The following is a 16333-nucleotide window of genomic DNA, read 5'->3' as shown; positions in this document are numbered from 1 at the left end:
TAAAAATCAATTAAAATTTTCAGAAGTAAATTTCGAACCAGCCGTACCTACTATTATGAAACTGTATGAAAATAAACAGAGAATTATTGTGCAATTATCTAAAAACAATTTTGAGCAAGATGTCATTAATTTCGTGAAAGAATACATAGTACCAAAAACTAAATATTTATTTCGAAGACCCAATTTATGAAAAATTCATTGTCGTTCTACAAAATCACTTTCGAGATTCTCAAATTGACTTTGTTAAATGTAATAAAAAATTAATAGATGTTCCCTTAAATGAAATTAAGGGAAAAGTTTGCCAGTAACGCAAATATGATAGAAAACCAATAAAACCATTTTTAAATGTTACCCCCACAGCTACTAAACCTTTCCAAATTTTGCATTTAGACACGATAACCTTAGAAAATAGTAAATTTCTTACGATAATAGATTCATTTTCCAAATATGGTCAAATATATGAATTAAAATCTAGACAAGGAATGGAGGTAACTCATAGTCTAATTAAATATTTTACGCACTACTGTATACCAGAACAAATAATTTCGGACAATGGAACTGAGTTAAAAAATTCTGTTGTAAAAGAACTATTAGAAACGCATAAAATTAAAATTCATTTCATAAGTTCCCCACATCCAGAATCGAATGGAATTGCTGAAAGATTCCACTCTACGATTATTGAACACGTCAGACTTTTGAATAATCAAAAAGATTTTTAAAATGAGACTATTGAAAATAAAATACTTTACGCATTATTAGCCTATAATAATAGCGTTCATTCTGCAATAAAATTGAAACCAAACGAAATAATTACCGGACACATAAACAGTAACACACCTTTCGATATAGAAATTGATCAACAAGTAGTTAATAATTATATACAAAATCATAAAGATAAAATGAAAATTTTATACTCGAATTTAGATCAAAAATTACAGGAAAACAAATCAAAAATAATCTCTAAAGCAAATAAAAGCCGTGAAGAATTACCAGATACAATACCCACTAAAGTGTACGTACGTAATAAACAGGCACAAGGTAAAACCAAAAATAAATATAAAAGTGAAGAAATCAAAAGCAAAAATACCCGACTAAAAACAGCTAAAATCGCTACTAGACACAAAAATTATTCAGAAAATATTCATCTTTCAAACATAAAACGTCCTAAAAAGATTCCCTATTAATTTATTTTAGGTTCGTCGCCGCCGGAGACGCAACAGTCAATATAAAAGGTGTTACCTATAACTTGGTAATACTTCCCATAAATCTTGGATATGCCAAGCTGCAGAAATCCAGTAATACTTTTGTTCATTTTTATAATTTAAGTCCACTACTCGTAGAATATAATAAGCGAAGTATACAATATAATCACGTTAAATATAATATGTCTAATAATACATTTTTTCATTCTGAAACGGAAAATATTGTAAATATAATGACTAGGAATAGTATAGAAGAAAAATTTGATAACATTTATATTCATTCTACCTTAGATAGACCAAAGAGAGGGTTAATTAACGGTCTTGGATCAATAGTAAAAACAATTACATGAAACTTGGACTCTGAAGATGGAGAAAGAATTAATTCAATTATGGAAAATTTAAAACAAAACCAAGAAAACTTGCAAAATCATATAAGAATAAAATATTCTGTTAAGACAATTCAGGACATTCAGTATAATGCAAAATTATTAAAAACGAAAATATTTGAGATAAGATATATTCTAGATTTTCAAGCAAATGCGGAAAATATTAAATATTTGAAAGAGTTATTCAACGAACTTCTTATCACATTCAATGTAATTCAAGACATTTTAGAAACGGTTGAAAATTCCTTGACCTTCTATAAACTTAGAACATTACATCCAAGTATTATAAAACCTCACGATTTAATTGTAGAGTTGCAAAAAGTGCATTATTATTACCAAGCGTATTACCCGTTGAATTAAAACATAAAAATATTTTAGAAATCGAAGCCGTCATAGACGTAGTTTGTTTTTATCGATACCCATTAACTATGATATTTTATTTAATCTTTTTTATATGTATATACCTACATAATTTGAATAGAATACGTAACATACCTAATAATAATAATAAGTAATAATACCTAATTCAAAATTTTTACTTAAATCAAATAAAACCTCTAAATGACATTTGTACTCGCGGCAATATTTTTCAATGTTCTAACCATTTGCAAGACAATAATAATTATGGATGCGAAGAAAACATATTGCTAGCAGGAAATTCTACATATTGTTAATATACAAAAATTGAAATAATTAAGAATCATATTGAAATTATTCCGGAGATTAATCAATTTTTGGCAATATTTCCCGTAGAAGAAGAATTAATCATAAAATGTAAGCAAGAAACTGAAGTGAGAACTCTTAAAGGCATTTATTCAATAGAAAATTCATCATGTAAAATTATATTTGGGAACCAAGAGTTAATATTTCAACAAAAAACGTTTGGACAACCTTTTGTAATAAATGAATTAAATTTGAAATTAAATCAATTACACGTTTCTCCAATGAAGATTGATTTAAAAGGGTTAAAATTAAAGGATATTCCAAATCAACTGCTAACGCTATATTGGATATTGTAACGCATCACACAAACGTTTACACGATGCATGATATTGCTTCTTCGCTGAACGACAATGTCTCGCGATTTAGTTGGATCGCCAACAATAATTGCAGCAACATCATTAACGGTGGATGCATTGAATCTTCACCTGTTGGGGTAAAATCAGCTCTTATGACAAATTTGTGCGTATCCGATGGCATTCGTTCCAATGCTGTTTTAAACATATCAACTACAGCATTATTAGCGTGAAAAAATGCTTACAACTGTTCAATAATTCGTCTCTTTAACTGTTGTGTTCCCTGTATATTGCACCGCACATTCAGCTGATCCACCATCGACGAAATGAAGTATATTTGCAGAAGTTGATGCGGTTCATCTGGTGTTGACACCATTGAACCATGCAAATGATATATTTGTCCTTGTATCTGTAATTGCAAACAATCATTTGTTGAAGAATACGGTGTAACTTCTGATCGTGTGATGGTGTAGTGTGTGGTGTATATGTAGTTGTTATGTGTTGCAATTCATTGTGTTGGTGTGAGTGATTGGTTATGTGTGTTGTATCTTTTACCTTGCATGAAGCCGCCTTCTCGAATGATATTAGCTCCAAAGGAAGTCATGCGAAAGCAGTTATTGTATTCAAGGATGTGTTGAAGAAAATGGCTGGAATCGGGATCACTTCCATCGAACAATGGTTTCAGTGGCTGTGGTGGTGTAAGTAATGGATCCAGTTTGACTTTTCCACTTGCGCAGCACAATCCAGCCGTTTCTCTTTTGAACTTTAGCACATTGCAATATCGGCATATAGTCGTCATTAGTCCAATATCTAAATTTTCATCATCACTGTAGTTCGCAGTGGGATCATATTGGAATGCCAAGCGATTATATGATGCCAATGATCTTCGTGTGCTCACGCGTTGTCTCAATCGGGCATTTTCTCTTATTATATTTTGTCTTTCTTCGCTTAAGTTCTGTGAATACACTTGTTGCTGGCTTACATGTCTTGTGCGGCGGCCGATGTTCGCATCTCTAGGCATTTGGGACTATGGGCAGAGTGGTGAATTTAACCTCAAATGTACGATCCACATAATTTACACAGTTCAACTTACCACCTTAAAGACAAATGCCTGCTGTTGAAATTGAATAAAAATCTTATCTTACAAATTTCAAAGCTAGTATGAATAGAACTTTGACAAATTTGAAGTAATTTTTTTTTTAAATGAATATTGGTTTGTTTATGAATTTGGTGCATTACTTTCAAATTGTCGGGGCGGATTTAAGACTGGGAATTTGTTATTCGATGTGTTCATAAATTGTTTGCGATTGGCAGTTGTAATCTCAATTTCAAGTAGTGTATATTTACTCTTTCATATATTGTGTGACCTCGTTCATTATATATATAATCCTGCAGTTTTTTTCCCTCCTCAAAGCTAAAAACTGTTATAAATGTAGTTTATGTTGACGCCTAAATTCAAAACTTATTTTGAAATATATAGGGGGATGTATTCAATCGTATTTCGATTGAATCCATCTTTAAATCATAATGCCATGTTTATTTGGTTATATTACTTAAAAGATAGATTATTTGTTACCACAATCCATATTTTAAAACTATTTATTTTTATCTTCCAGATTCACTTGAAACAAAAAGCTCCAATGCAAGTAGATGGTGAACCTTGGGAACAACAGCCTGGTAAATTAAAAGTATCATTTGTCAACCGATGTCCTGTTTTTGTCAATCAAATCTGATCTATAACTTAGTCTAGCCACATTAGTAGTGTTATATGAATCCTACACTTTGAAATATAAATTTGTTGATTATGCACTCGAATTTCTTTTCACTCCACATTACTATACTTCTATACATTACTAGACGAAGAAAAAAATGTTTTAGATTATAAAATAATAAATAATGCAAAAAAAATGAAGTAGGTTGATACAATCCATATATATATATATATATATATATATATATATATATATATATATATATATATATATATATATATATATACAGTGCTTTTCAGATAAAAGTATCCACCTTTAATAACTTTTGTAATACTGGTATTTAGAAAAAATCCAAAAACACGTCAATTTATGTTGGAAGGGGCAAGCATTATGGCTTATTTAAACTTACTGGAAAAGCCACCCCCTCACCCCTAGCAGCATCCCCTTTATTTTTTTAAATTACTTGTCATATTTTTTATGTAAAATTTGGATACTCCTCTTTGAGCTGATTTCAAAAATGTATAATACTTGTAGGTTAAAGTGGTTAGTTTATGAGATAAACAATTTTTCTTTTAAGAGCACAAATTTTACTTATTATTTACTTTCACCTTATTTGCCTGTACTAAAATGGGTTGTACAACAGTTCAAACTCTTTAATCTTTTTAACTGTGCTATTTATTCTACTTAAAAAATCCAAACAACAAAAAACTCTACTTTTTATTAAAGTTTGACATTGTCAACTAGAATTTGTAGTCACTATTGATAGTGTAATTTGATACATTATTTATTTTGTTTCTCTGAAATGGTTTACTCTTTGCAAGAAAGAATTGAAATTGTAGGTTTATACTACCAAAATAATAATTGTGCTGCTGCTAGAATATTTAACGAATTACATGACGGAAGACATGCAACTCATAAGTATGTAATTCAACTGATGGAGAAATTTACCACAACAGGGTCTGTTTGCAATAAAGTGCATAAGCGAGAGGGACTCGTAAATAACGAAGCAATCCAAGTGGCAATTTTAGGGCAAGTTTAGAGGCTCAACAACCCCAATCGTTGTCAAGAATAAGTAGAGCGATCGGTGTTTCATCTTCTACAGTTTTCCGAGTTCTACATAAATTCAAGTACCACCCATACAAAGTTAAGTTGGTGCACGAGTTGAATGAAGATGATTTTGATCGTCGTCTAGAGTTTTGCGAATCAATGACGCAAATTATCAATAACAATCCACAATTGTTAAACAATATTTGTTTTTCTGATGAATGCTCATGGTCATTAAATGGCTTAGTAAGTAGGCATAATTGTAGATATTGGGCTGAAAGTGATCCACATATTATGCGTGAATTCCATACACAACATCCCCAAAAGTTAAACGTTTGGTGTGGTATCCTAGGTGACCACATTGTCGGACCTTTCTTCATCAACGGAAATTTAAATGGTGAATCATATCTTGAGTTACTCAGGGAAGGGGTTGACCCACGTATTACAACAATAATAGAAAATGATGATAACCTTTCCGAAGATTTACTGGTATTTCAACAAGACGGAGCTCCCTCACACTATGCTATGCCTGTCCGACAATTTTTAAACGAAACATTCCCCGCTCGTTGGATAGGTAGAAGGGGGCAGATGATGGAGTGGCCACCTAGGTCACCGGATTTAAGACCCCTAGACTTCTTTTTATGGGGGTATTTAAAAACAAAAGTTTATGCTACCCAACCAGAATCTCTGGATGATTTACGAGAGAGGATAGAAAATGAATGTCGACAATTAAATCCAGCCGTATTAAGCAATGTCAGAGAGGCATTTCAAAATAGATTATACCATTGTATGGAAGTGAATGGTACTCATTTTGAACACTTATTGTAACTTCATAATAAATAGCACAGTTAAAAAGATTAAAGAGTTTGAACTGTTGTACAACCCATTTTAGTACAGGCAAATAAGGTGAAAGTAAATAATAAGTAAAATTTGTGCTCTTAAAAGAAAAATTGTTTATCTCATAAACTAACCACTTTAACCTACAAGTATTATACATTTTTGAAATCAGCTCAAAGAGGAGTATCCAAATTTTACATAAAAAATATGACAAGTAATTTAAAAAAATAAAGGGGATGCTGCTAGGGGTGAGGGGGTGGCTTTTCCAGTAAGTTTAAATAAGCCATAATGCTTGCCCCTTCCAACATAAATGACGTGTTTTTGGATTTTTTCTAAATACCAGTATTACAAAAGTTATTAAAGGTGGATACTTTTATCTGAAAAGCACTGTAATATATATATATATATATATATATATATATATATATGTATGTATGTATATATATATATATATATATATATATATATATATATATATATATATATATATATATATATATATATATATATATATGGACTGTATCAACCAACTTCATTATTTTTGCATTATTTATTATTTTATTATCCAAAACATTTTTTTCTGTATAATGTATATATATTCTATATAATATATATATATATATATATATATATATATATATATATATATATATGTCACCTACGCCATTGCCCTTAGGTGGACAGTATATTGTGCTGATTAAGAACTTATTTTATTGTAGAATTGCTTAGCTTGTGTTTACCAAAAGATTATTTAATTCACATTTGTAATAAAAAATATCAGTCTTGTAATTGAAGTTGTTGGTAGAATTTATGTTAGAAATAAAGTTAGTTTTTAAAAACACGGTTCCAGTAAATTAAAAGTTAAGTGGCGCAGTCAGTAGGATAGTCAATCGGAAGTTAAAGCATATAACATTCGGTTCGTTTCTACGATTTGTTGACTATTCGAACAAATAAAGTTTAATTATTGGAACTCTTAGTTGGGCGAACTGAGTAACTCAACTAGAAGATCTGTGTTGTGCTAGAAACCGGAAGAATCAAGAGGATATTGGTTGTTCCTGTGCAGTCCGAGCCAATGGAAAGGATCTTCATTATATTGCTGTAAGTGTTTTTAATGTCATATAGAGGAAATATTAATTATTTACTTGACACATCTGACGATTCTGACTCAAATTCTGATTCAAATAACTCAAATTCAGGCTCAAACTCTGTTAATACTAAAATAAAATTTAACTTAGCATCACCAAAACTTTTTTCTACGAACAATTTTAATAAAATGGCTACTCCACAATTACCTATTTTAAAAAAGGAGTATTTTGATATGATACCCGAATTTGATGGAAACAATGCATTACTTCCTAGATTTATAGAAATTTCAGAGAAATTAGTAAGTAAGTTTTATAATACTGTGGATGTAGGGGATTTTCAAAATGAATATTTGATGTCCAGCATTTTAGCAAAAATAAAAGGTGAAGCAGCCATAAACATTTCTTCTTGTACGATAAGAACTTGGGAAAATCTAAAAGATGCACTTCTTAATACTTATGCTGACAAAAGAGATATTTACACTTTAAGTATAGAACTTTCAGAAATGAAACAAGGTAATGAAACGCCTTTCGAATTTTATAATAGAATTCAACATTTATTAAATCTTCAAATTTCTTATCTCACGACACATCCTAATGTTAGTGAACATTTAATTTTGGGTAATTACTTTAAAAATTTGGCTCTCAGAGTATTGCTACGCGGTTTAAAAGAACCTTTAGGCACATTAATGCGTACGAAAAATCCAGAAAATTTGAATATTGCTTTAAATGTTCTTACAAATGATTTTCAAGTTTATATGACCCAGAATAATCATCCGAAAAATGTTTTTTCACCCTTGAATACGCAAAATAATTCACATAAAAATAAAACCAATTTCCAAAATAATGTGGCATATAGGCAGCCACCTCCTAGGCAAAATTCTATTCCGAATTATCAATATACTAATCGAAATTCCGCATCAAACCCGCAAAAGCGTCCTTCAACTTCTTACACTCCTTCTAATAGGAATAATTCAAACTTTTCTAATAATGATCAAAACGTCTTTAAACCCAATCAGAACCAAAGATTTCCAAATCCAACTCCAATGAGTATGTCTACAAGAAATACATCTAGACCCCCTTAAAATGATCAAAATAGGTTCCAACACAATCCGAATCAACCTAGAAATTTTATCTCGGAAGAACTCCATAATATAGACGATTCTGATTGCACTAATGATGAATCCGATAATTTTTTAGAGACACCAGCCTCGGAACCAAACCAAACATTATCGAATTGTTAAACTTAAATAATTCAGAAAGCGTGTTACCCTATATAATTTTTCCAGAACAAAATCTTAAGGTTTTAATTGATACTGGTAGCACAAGATCCTTTGTGACACCAGCAGTTGCTGAGAAATATTTCAAAAAATCTTATGTCAAAAAACCCTTCCATGTAAAATCTGCCTTTGGTAGCAGTCAACAAAATTTCTGCACACTCATACCAATCCCTAAAATGTTTAATTATAGGAGACCGCTCAATTTAGAATATTGCGTTTTCAAATTTCACGATCATTTTGATTGTTTGTTAGGATTGGATAATTTAAAAATACTTAATGCAATTATCGATTTAAATAATAATTTGCTTATGACTCCTTATAGTCAAATTAAATTGAATTACTTTGACATTAAAACTGGATCCACGAATTGTATAGTAGTGCCTCCACGTTGTGAACAAGTAATTAAATTAAATATTGAAAATGTAAAAAATGGTAATGTAATTATACCATATACACGAATTGGGAAATTAGAAATCCCTGAATGTTGAAAATAATATAGCTTTATGTACAATTTTAAATCCTTCAGAATCCAACTTTCGAGTAGATTTAAGCCCTTCTATTAGTGTTGAGACATTCGATGAATACGAACAAACCCTCAACCCAAATTTTAATGAAATTTATTGTGAAAATGTTAAATTTGATGTTTCGAAAGTTAGAACTGAACTAAATATTAATGAAACTAAATTACAAGAACCTCAATGTTCTAAAAAATTATTAGTTTATATGGACAAATTTAATAAAAAACTCTCATCAACTACCGATGATAATGTATCGCTAATAGTTGAAACAGATAATGAAAGTAATAATAATGAGAATGACGATGAAGATATAACTGTTCATACAAATGAGGAAAATCCTGTAATTGGTATACCAATTTCAGATTCAGCGATAAATGTTGGTAAAAATCAATTAATATTTTCGGAAGTAAATTTCGAACCAGCCGTACCTACTATTATGAAACTATATGAAAATAAACAAAGAATTGTTGTGCAATTATCTAAAAACAATTTTGAGCAAGATGTCATTAATTTCGTAAAAGAATACATAGTACCAAAAACTAAATATTTATTTCGAAGACCCAATTTATGAAAAATTCATTGTCGTTCTACAAAATCACTTTCAAGATTCTCAAATTGACTTTGTTAAATGTAATAAAAAATTAATAGATGTTCCCTTAAATGAAATTAAAGAAGTGATTCAAAATTACCACGAAGGTAAGACTAATCATAGAGGACTAGATGAAACTGAAAATCAATTAAAAACTTTGTATTACTGGCCAAATCAAAGAGCATCTATACAAACTTATATAAACAAATGTGAAGTTTGCCAGTTAAGCAAATATGATAGAAAACCAATAAAACCATTTTTAAATGTTACCCCCACAGCTACTAAACCTTTTCAAATTTTGCATTTAGACACGATAACCTTAGAAAATAGTAAATTTCTTACGATAATAGATTCATTTTCCAAATATGGTCAAATGTATGGATTAAAATCTAGACAAGGAATAGAGGTAGCTCATAGTCTAATTAAATATTTTACACACCACTGTATACCAGAACAAATAATTTCGGACAATGGAACTGAGTTAAAAAATTCTGTTGTAAAAGAACTATTAGAAACGCATAAAATTAAAATTCATTTCATAAGCTCTCAACATCCAGAATCGAATGGAATTGCTGAAAGATTCCACTCTACGATTATTGAACACGTCAGACTTTTGAATAATCAAACAGATTTTTAAAATGAGACTATTGAAAATAAAATACTTTACGCATTATTAGCCTATAGCGTTCATTCTGCAACAAAATTGAAACCAAACGAAATAATTACCGGACACATAACCAGTAACACACCTTTCGATATAGAAATTGATCAACAAGTAGTTAATAATTATATACAAAATCATAAAGATAAAATGAAAATTATATACTCGAATTTAAATAAAAAATTACAGGAAAATAAATCAAAAGTAATCTCTAAAGCAAATAAAAGCCGTGAAGAATTACCAGATACAATACCCACTAAAGTCTATGTGCGTAATAAACAGGCACAAGGTAAAACCAAAAATAAATATAAAAGTGAAGAAATCAAAAGCAAAAATAACCGACTAAAAACAGCTAAAATCGCTACTAGACACAAAAATACTTCAGAAAATATTCATCTTTCAAACATAAAACGTCCTAAAAAGACTCCTTATAAATTTATTTTAGGTTCGTCACCGCCGGAGACGCAACAGTCAATATAAAAGATGTTACCCATAACTTGGGAATACTTCCCATAAATCTTGGATATGCCAAGCTGCAGAAATCCAGTCATACTTTTGTTCATTTTTATAATTTAAGTCCACTACTCGTAGAATATAATAAGTTAAGTATACAATATAATCACGTTAAATATAATATGTCTAATAGTACATTTTTTCATTCTGAAACAGAAAATATTGTAAATATAATAGAGTACACTAGGAATAGTATAGAAGAAAAATTTGATAACATTAATATTCATTCTACCTTAGATAGACCAAAGAGAGGGTTAATTAACGGTCTTGGATCAATAGTAAAAACAATAACAGGAAACTTGGACTCTGAAGATGGAGAAAGAATTAATTCAATTATGGAACATTTAAAACAAAACCAAGAAAACTTGCAAAATCAAATAAGAATGCAATATTCTGTTAGTCGCCAAATAACTGATAATTTTAATAAGACAATTCAGGACATTCAGTATAATGAAAAATTATTAAAAACGAAAATATTTGAGATAAGAGATATTCTAGATTTTCAAGCAAATGCGGAAAATATTAAATATTTAAAAGAGTTATTCAACGAACTTCTTATCACATTCAATGTAATTCAAGACATTTTAGAAACGGTTGAAAATTCCTTGACCTTCTGTAAACTTAGAACATTACATCCAAGTATTATAAAATCTCACGATTTATTTGTTGAGTTGCAAAAAGTGCATTATTACTACCAAGCGGAATTACCCTTTGAATTAAAACATAAAAATATTTTAGAATTTGAAGCCGTCATAGACGTAGTTTGTAAAGTAGAAAATAATCAAATTCAATATTTTTTATCGATACCCATTAACTATGATATTTTATTTAATCTTTTTTATATGTTACCTATAACTACTACAGAAATTGAATCAGAATACGTAACATTAATACCTAATTCAAAATTTTTACTTAAATCAAATAATGTCATTAAACCTCTAAATGACATTTGTACTCGCGGCAATATATTTCAATGTCCTAACCATTTGCAAGACAATAATAATTATGGATGCGAAGAGAACATATTGCTAGCAGGAAATTCTACATATTGTCAATATACAAAAATTGAAATAATTAAGAATCACATTGAAATTATTCCGGAGATAAATCAATTTTTGGCAATATTTCCCGTAGATGAAAAATTAATCATAAAATGTAAGCAAGAAACTGAAGTGAGAACTCTTAAAGGCATTTATTTAATAGAAAATTCAGCATGTAAAATTATATTTAGGAACCAAGAGTTAATATTTCAACAAAAAACGTTTGGACAACCTTTTGTAATAAATGAATTAAATTTGAAATTAAATCAATTACACGTTTCTCCAATGAGGATTGATTTAAAAAAATTAAAATTAAAGGATATTCCAAATCAACTGGTAACGCCAATATTCAGGGATAACACTAATTTTCACATTCCCAGTATTTGGACTATTCTTCTTTATATAGCATTGATATTGGCCTTCTTGTGGATTTTGTATAAGAGGAAACATTCAGGAAGGACAAGTAAGAATCACCCGCAGGCAACAGAAGATGGGATCCAGCTTCCAGAAGAAGCTTCCTTCTAAAGGGGGAGGTGTCACCTACGCCATTGCCCTTAGGTGGACAGTATATTGTGCTGATTAAGAACTTATTTTATTGTAGAATTGCTTAGCTTGTGTTTACCAAAAGATTATTTAATTCACGTTTGTAATAAAAAATATCAGTCTTGTAATTGAAGTTGTTGGTAGAATTTATGTTAGAAATAAAGTTAGTTTTTAAAAACACGGTTCCAGTAAATTAAAAGTTAAGTTATATATATATTTTTTGGGAGGGGGGGCGGTAGGGGATTAGGAATCTGCTCTCAGACATCTAGGCTGATCAATATTGTGCCTAGATAGTGTCGGGTTGGCTATTGGCTGTTGTACTGCCGACCGACTAAACCCTTCCCCCTCATACGTGGATTCACCTGCTGAGAAGAGTGCTGGAACTACCGTTAAGTATTACTTTAGCATTCCGAGCGTTGCCTTACACTTATTTTAGTCTGTGCTTACTTCTATCTTCTTCTTTTGTCTCTATTATTTTCTGGATCATAACCGATACTATGTTCCATTTTTTTTCATCCTGTAACATATGGTGTAAAATATTATCTGGAGTAAGTGTTTCTCCTACATATTGTTCAACTTCAATTCGCTGTGGGTTCCATTTTGCACATACGAAAAATGTGTGTTCGGCGTCATCCATTTGGCTACAGTACGTGCATTCCGTTGTATTACTGATTTTAAACCTGTGGAAGTATGCTTCAAAACAGCCATGTCCTGTTAACATTTGACTAAGATAGTAGTTCACCTCTCCATGTTTTCTGTTTACCCACGTTCTAATATTTGGAATCAGTCTTCTAGTCCATTGTCCAGTTACTGCTTGTTCCCATTTGTCCTGCCACCGATTTAATGTTTCAGTACGTATCTCTATCTTCTCATTCCTTTGTTTGCCTTTTGTTTTGTATCGTTCCTCAGCCTGCAGTTCTATAGGTATTATTTCTGAAATCACTAACAGCGCGTTTGTGGAGACCAAGTTTTTTCAAATGCATCCATTCAGCTATTCTTTGAATAGCGATGTTAGCTTCTACTACTACCTGTGTCTTTATCTTTCCTGTTACTACTACTGCAAGATCGTCAGCGTAGGCCACCAATTTTACGCTACTTGGCATATCCAGTTGCAACAAGTCGTCATAATATAAGTTCCAAAGGAGAGGGCCAAGTACCGAGCCCTGTGGGACACCGCAGGTTACATCCATAATGGTATTACCTACAAGTAGTGTCCGGTCCGTTAGATAACTTGTGATCATGCGCATTAGGTATGGCGATATGTTTCGCTTTTTCAAGCTGTCAGCTATACCTCTCCATGCATTTCTTACATCTAACGTTACAAGTAAGCATATCTTACGGTTTGCCCATGCCACATGTTTGCTTCTTTTGCGATTTCTAGAACTCTAGCTAGTGCATCCACAGTGGAAATACCTTTCTGAAACCCAAACTGAGAGTTGCTAAAACCTCCTCTTGCTTCTATTTCTGCAAGTAATCTATTTTTGACGAGGTGTTTAAGAATTTTTCCCATGCAGTTCAGGAGACATAGTGGCCTGTATGACGTTTTTAAATCGTCCGTTTTTTTGAGCTTTTCTATTAGCACTAGTTTCTCCACTTTCCATATTTTGGGAAATTCCCCCGCATACAGTTGTCTGTTCATCACATCGAGGAACTTTTCTGGCAGGTATTTCACTACACACTTAGTTATCTCTGGTGATAGCTTATTTGGTCCAGCCGCCTTCTTTGGTTTTATTTTATTTGCTGCCGTTACAAGTTCTTCCTGTGTCCATGGTATTATATCCGTCCTCACCATGTCAATATGTGGCCAGGTGGTTATTTCATATTTTGGAAATAGTCCACTTGCTTCCTTAAGTATGATATCCTGTGAGATTTCTGTTTTCGGTCTTAGTAGAAATCTTTTTGTCACTATTTGGTAGCCTTTTCCCCAAACATCGTTTTGAACTTCCTCTATAACAGTTTTCCAGGAGTGTTTCTTCGCGTCTTTTATCATTTTTTTCAAGTAATTTCTTTTTTCTTTATATTCGGCTCTTGGTTTATCTCTTTCTTCGACTGTGCTTCCGGATATTCTGTTTGCACGTGTCATGTATCTCTTTTTACAAAGGCATTCTTTTCTGGCCTCACTGATCTGTGATGACCACCAGTATACTGGTTTTCTCTTCCCACTATAGTTGTATGTGGGCTGAAATGTGCGTTGACAAGCCTTTTTAGTAGCCGCCATGAGACCTTGAGGGTTTAGGGTGTCTGTTTCTTCTCGTATTTTTTGTTTTATCTCAGATATGAAGTATTGGATTTTCTTTTCTTCTATTTTCCATCCTTTAATAATTTTTTCAGGAGCTACTTTTTGTGTTTCTAAAGACGTTATCTCAAAGAAGATGTAATTGTGATCAGACAATGTTTCTTGGTCCAGTACTTGCCAACTCGCAAACATTTTGTTTATATCATTTGAGACAAAGGTGACATCTATGTGTGATGAACTGTTTCCTCGGGAAAAAGTAGGAGTATTTCCATGATTTAGTGAAACCAAATCTAGGCCTGCGGCTCATTCAGACAACATATCACCCCCTCACCCATATTGCCGCCTTCGCGTTAAAATCTCCAGCTATTAAGCATTTTTTATTGCGCGCTCCAATGGCGTCTTTGAGTTGGTTCAGAATTATTCCGAATACTTCTAATGTAAGGTTAGGTGATATGTAACAACTAAAAACGACTAATTCTGTGTATTCAATCCACACGAAGCCCTTGCCTCGTCCGCTATTTAGGACACGAATATCGTTATTGGTAATGCCTATAGCTGCATCAAAATTTTCATCAACGTACCATTTTGAGTCTTTTATGAGTATTTTATTCGGTTCGCTCACTATTGAAATGTCTATATTGTTCACTATTATTGTTTGCTTTAGCAGATCGTGTGCAGGTCGCCTGCGACCTAGATTTATTTGTACAAATTTAGCCATTTCTTAGCCTGTTCCCACTATATCGCCTTTTGTGATATCTCTTCGGTATCTTGGGCAACGCATGGTGTGTAGTCTGTGACCAGATTCACTACACATTAAACAGTAAGATTTCTCAGTGCATTTATTCTTTTGGTGTCCCTCCTTTCCGCAGTTTTTGCAGCATTTGGATCGATCAGGTCCGCTACATTGCCACGTCGTGTGTCCAATACCCCAGCATTTGTAACATGTTAGCACATTAACTCTCTGCCTAACGGTGCAGCTTACAAATCCTATTCTTATATTTCCCTTATCCGTAAGTTTTTTACCAGTTTTTTTGTCAACTAGAACGGTTACAATCTGAGTCTCTCGGAAACCAGGACGAAGATTACTGACTGAAACATAATCTGTTTCGCTTCCGGCCATAAGTGACTTCACTGCTGTTTCAATCTCTTCTTTACTTGTGACCGCGTCGATATTTCTGACGTGTAAGACCGCTCGTGGTTCCTGTCCCCCAAGTTTTCTTATCTTCCCTTCTCCGTTTATATCTTTTAATGCGTTAGCTATGTCGTCTGCTCCTCCGCTATTTCGCTCCATTGTAAGTAGCAAATCTCCGGCCTTTGTCATTCGGGCTGCCTTTATTTTATTGTTCAAGTTTCTATTATGTACTTCTTCTTTAACTGCTTTCAAAAGCTCCGCATAAGAACGATTTCCTCTCTCGATATATAAAGCTTCGTCCCTTGACTCTCTTCGTTTATTTTGTTTTTTTAGTGTCATACCGTCTGAGACAAAAATTTCTACATTTAGTTCAAACTGCATCAGAGCAATTTCTACTGCTTTACGTATTTCAGATAAATTCAGTTCCTTCTGAAATATTACCGTAAGTTTCTTTATATCTTTTTTCTGCGCAAGTTCGCCTATTTTTGCCGTTAAGCAATATATTTCAAAAAGCACTTCCATTGTTTCTTTGGATTCGTCTA

General features: G+C 32.0%; 2 protein-coding genes across 3 annotated transcripts in view; one reads left to right on the top strand and one right to left on the bottom strand.

The window, feature by feature from the left end:
* LOC130449583 (diacylglycerol kinase epsilon) overlaps positions 1-4411 on the top strand; it is a 108440-nt gene extending 104029 nt beyond the window's left edge. Inside the window, exon 10 of one of the 2 annotated variants that reach the window (XR_008910467.1) lies at positions 4221-4360. Coding sequence is in view for 1 of the 2 variants with exons in the window: in XM_056787512.1 (XP_056643490.1) it covers positions 4221-4337 (117 nt within the window). In the remaining variant the exon portion in view is untranslated. Of the gene's footprint in view, positions 1-4220 lie in introns of both variants that reach the window. The other variant, XM_056787512.1, reaches the window with a different exon arrangement.
* A 10969-nt stretch (positions 4412-15380) lies between these two features.
* On the bottom strand, positions 15381-16313 carry LOC130449818 (uncharacterized). Its single transcript, XM_056787853.1, has one exon. It carries the CDS (start codon positions 16311-16313, stop codon positions 15381-15383), a length of 933 nt encoding a protein of 310 aa, XP_056643831.1.
* Positions 16314-16333: the final 20 nt, after the last annotated feature.

The sequence above is a fragment of the Diorhabda sublineata genome, chromosome 10, assembly GCF_026230105.1.
Source record: "Diorhabda sublineata isolate icDioSubl1.1 chromosome 10, icDioSubl1.1, whole genome shotgun sequence".
Taxonomy (NCBI): domain Eukaryota; kingdom Metazoa; phylum Arthropoda; class Insecta; order Coleoptera; family Chrysomelidae; genus Diorhabda; species Diorhabda sublineata.
This window is presented reverse-complemented; position numbering and strand designations above follow the sequence as displayed.

Coding starts and splice junctions, on each gene's coding strand:
- LOC130449818 (XM_056787853.1), bottom strand. CDS start 16,313: ATGGAAGTGCTTTTTGAAATATATTGCTTAACGGCAAAAATAGGCGAA.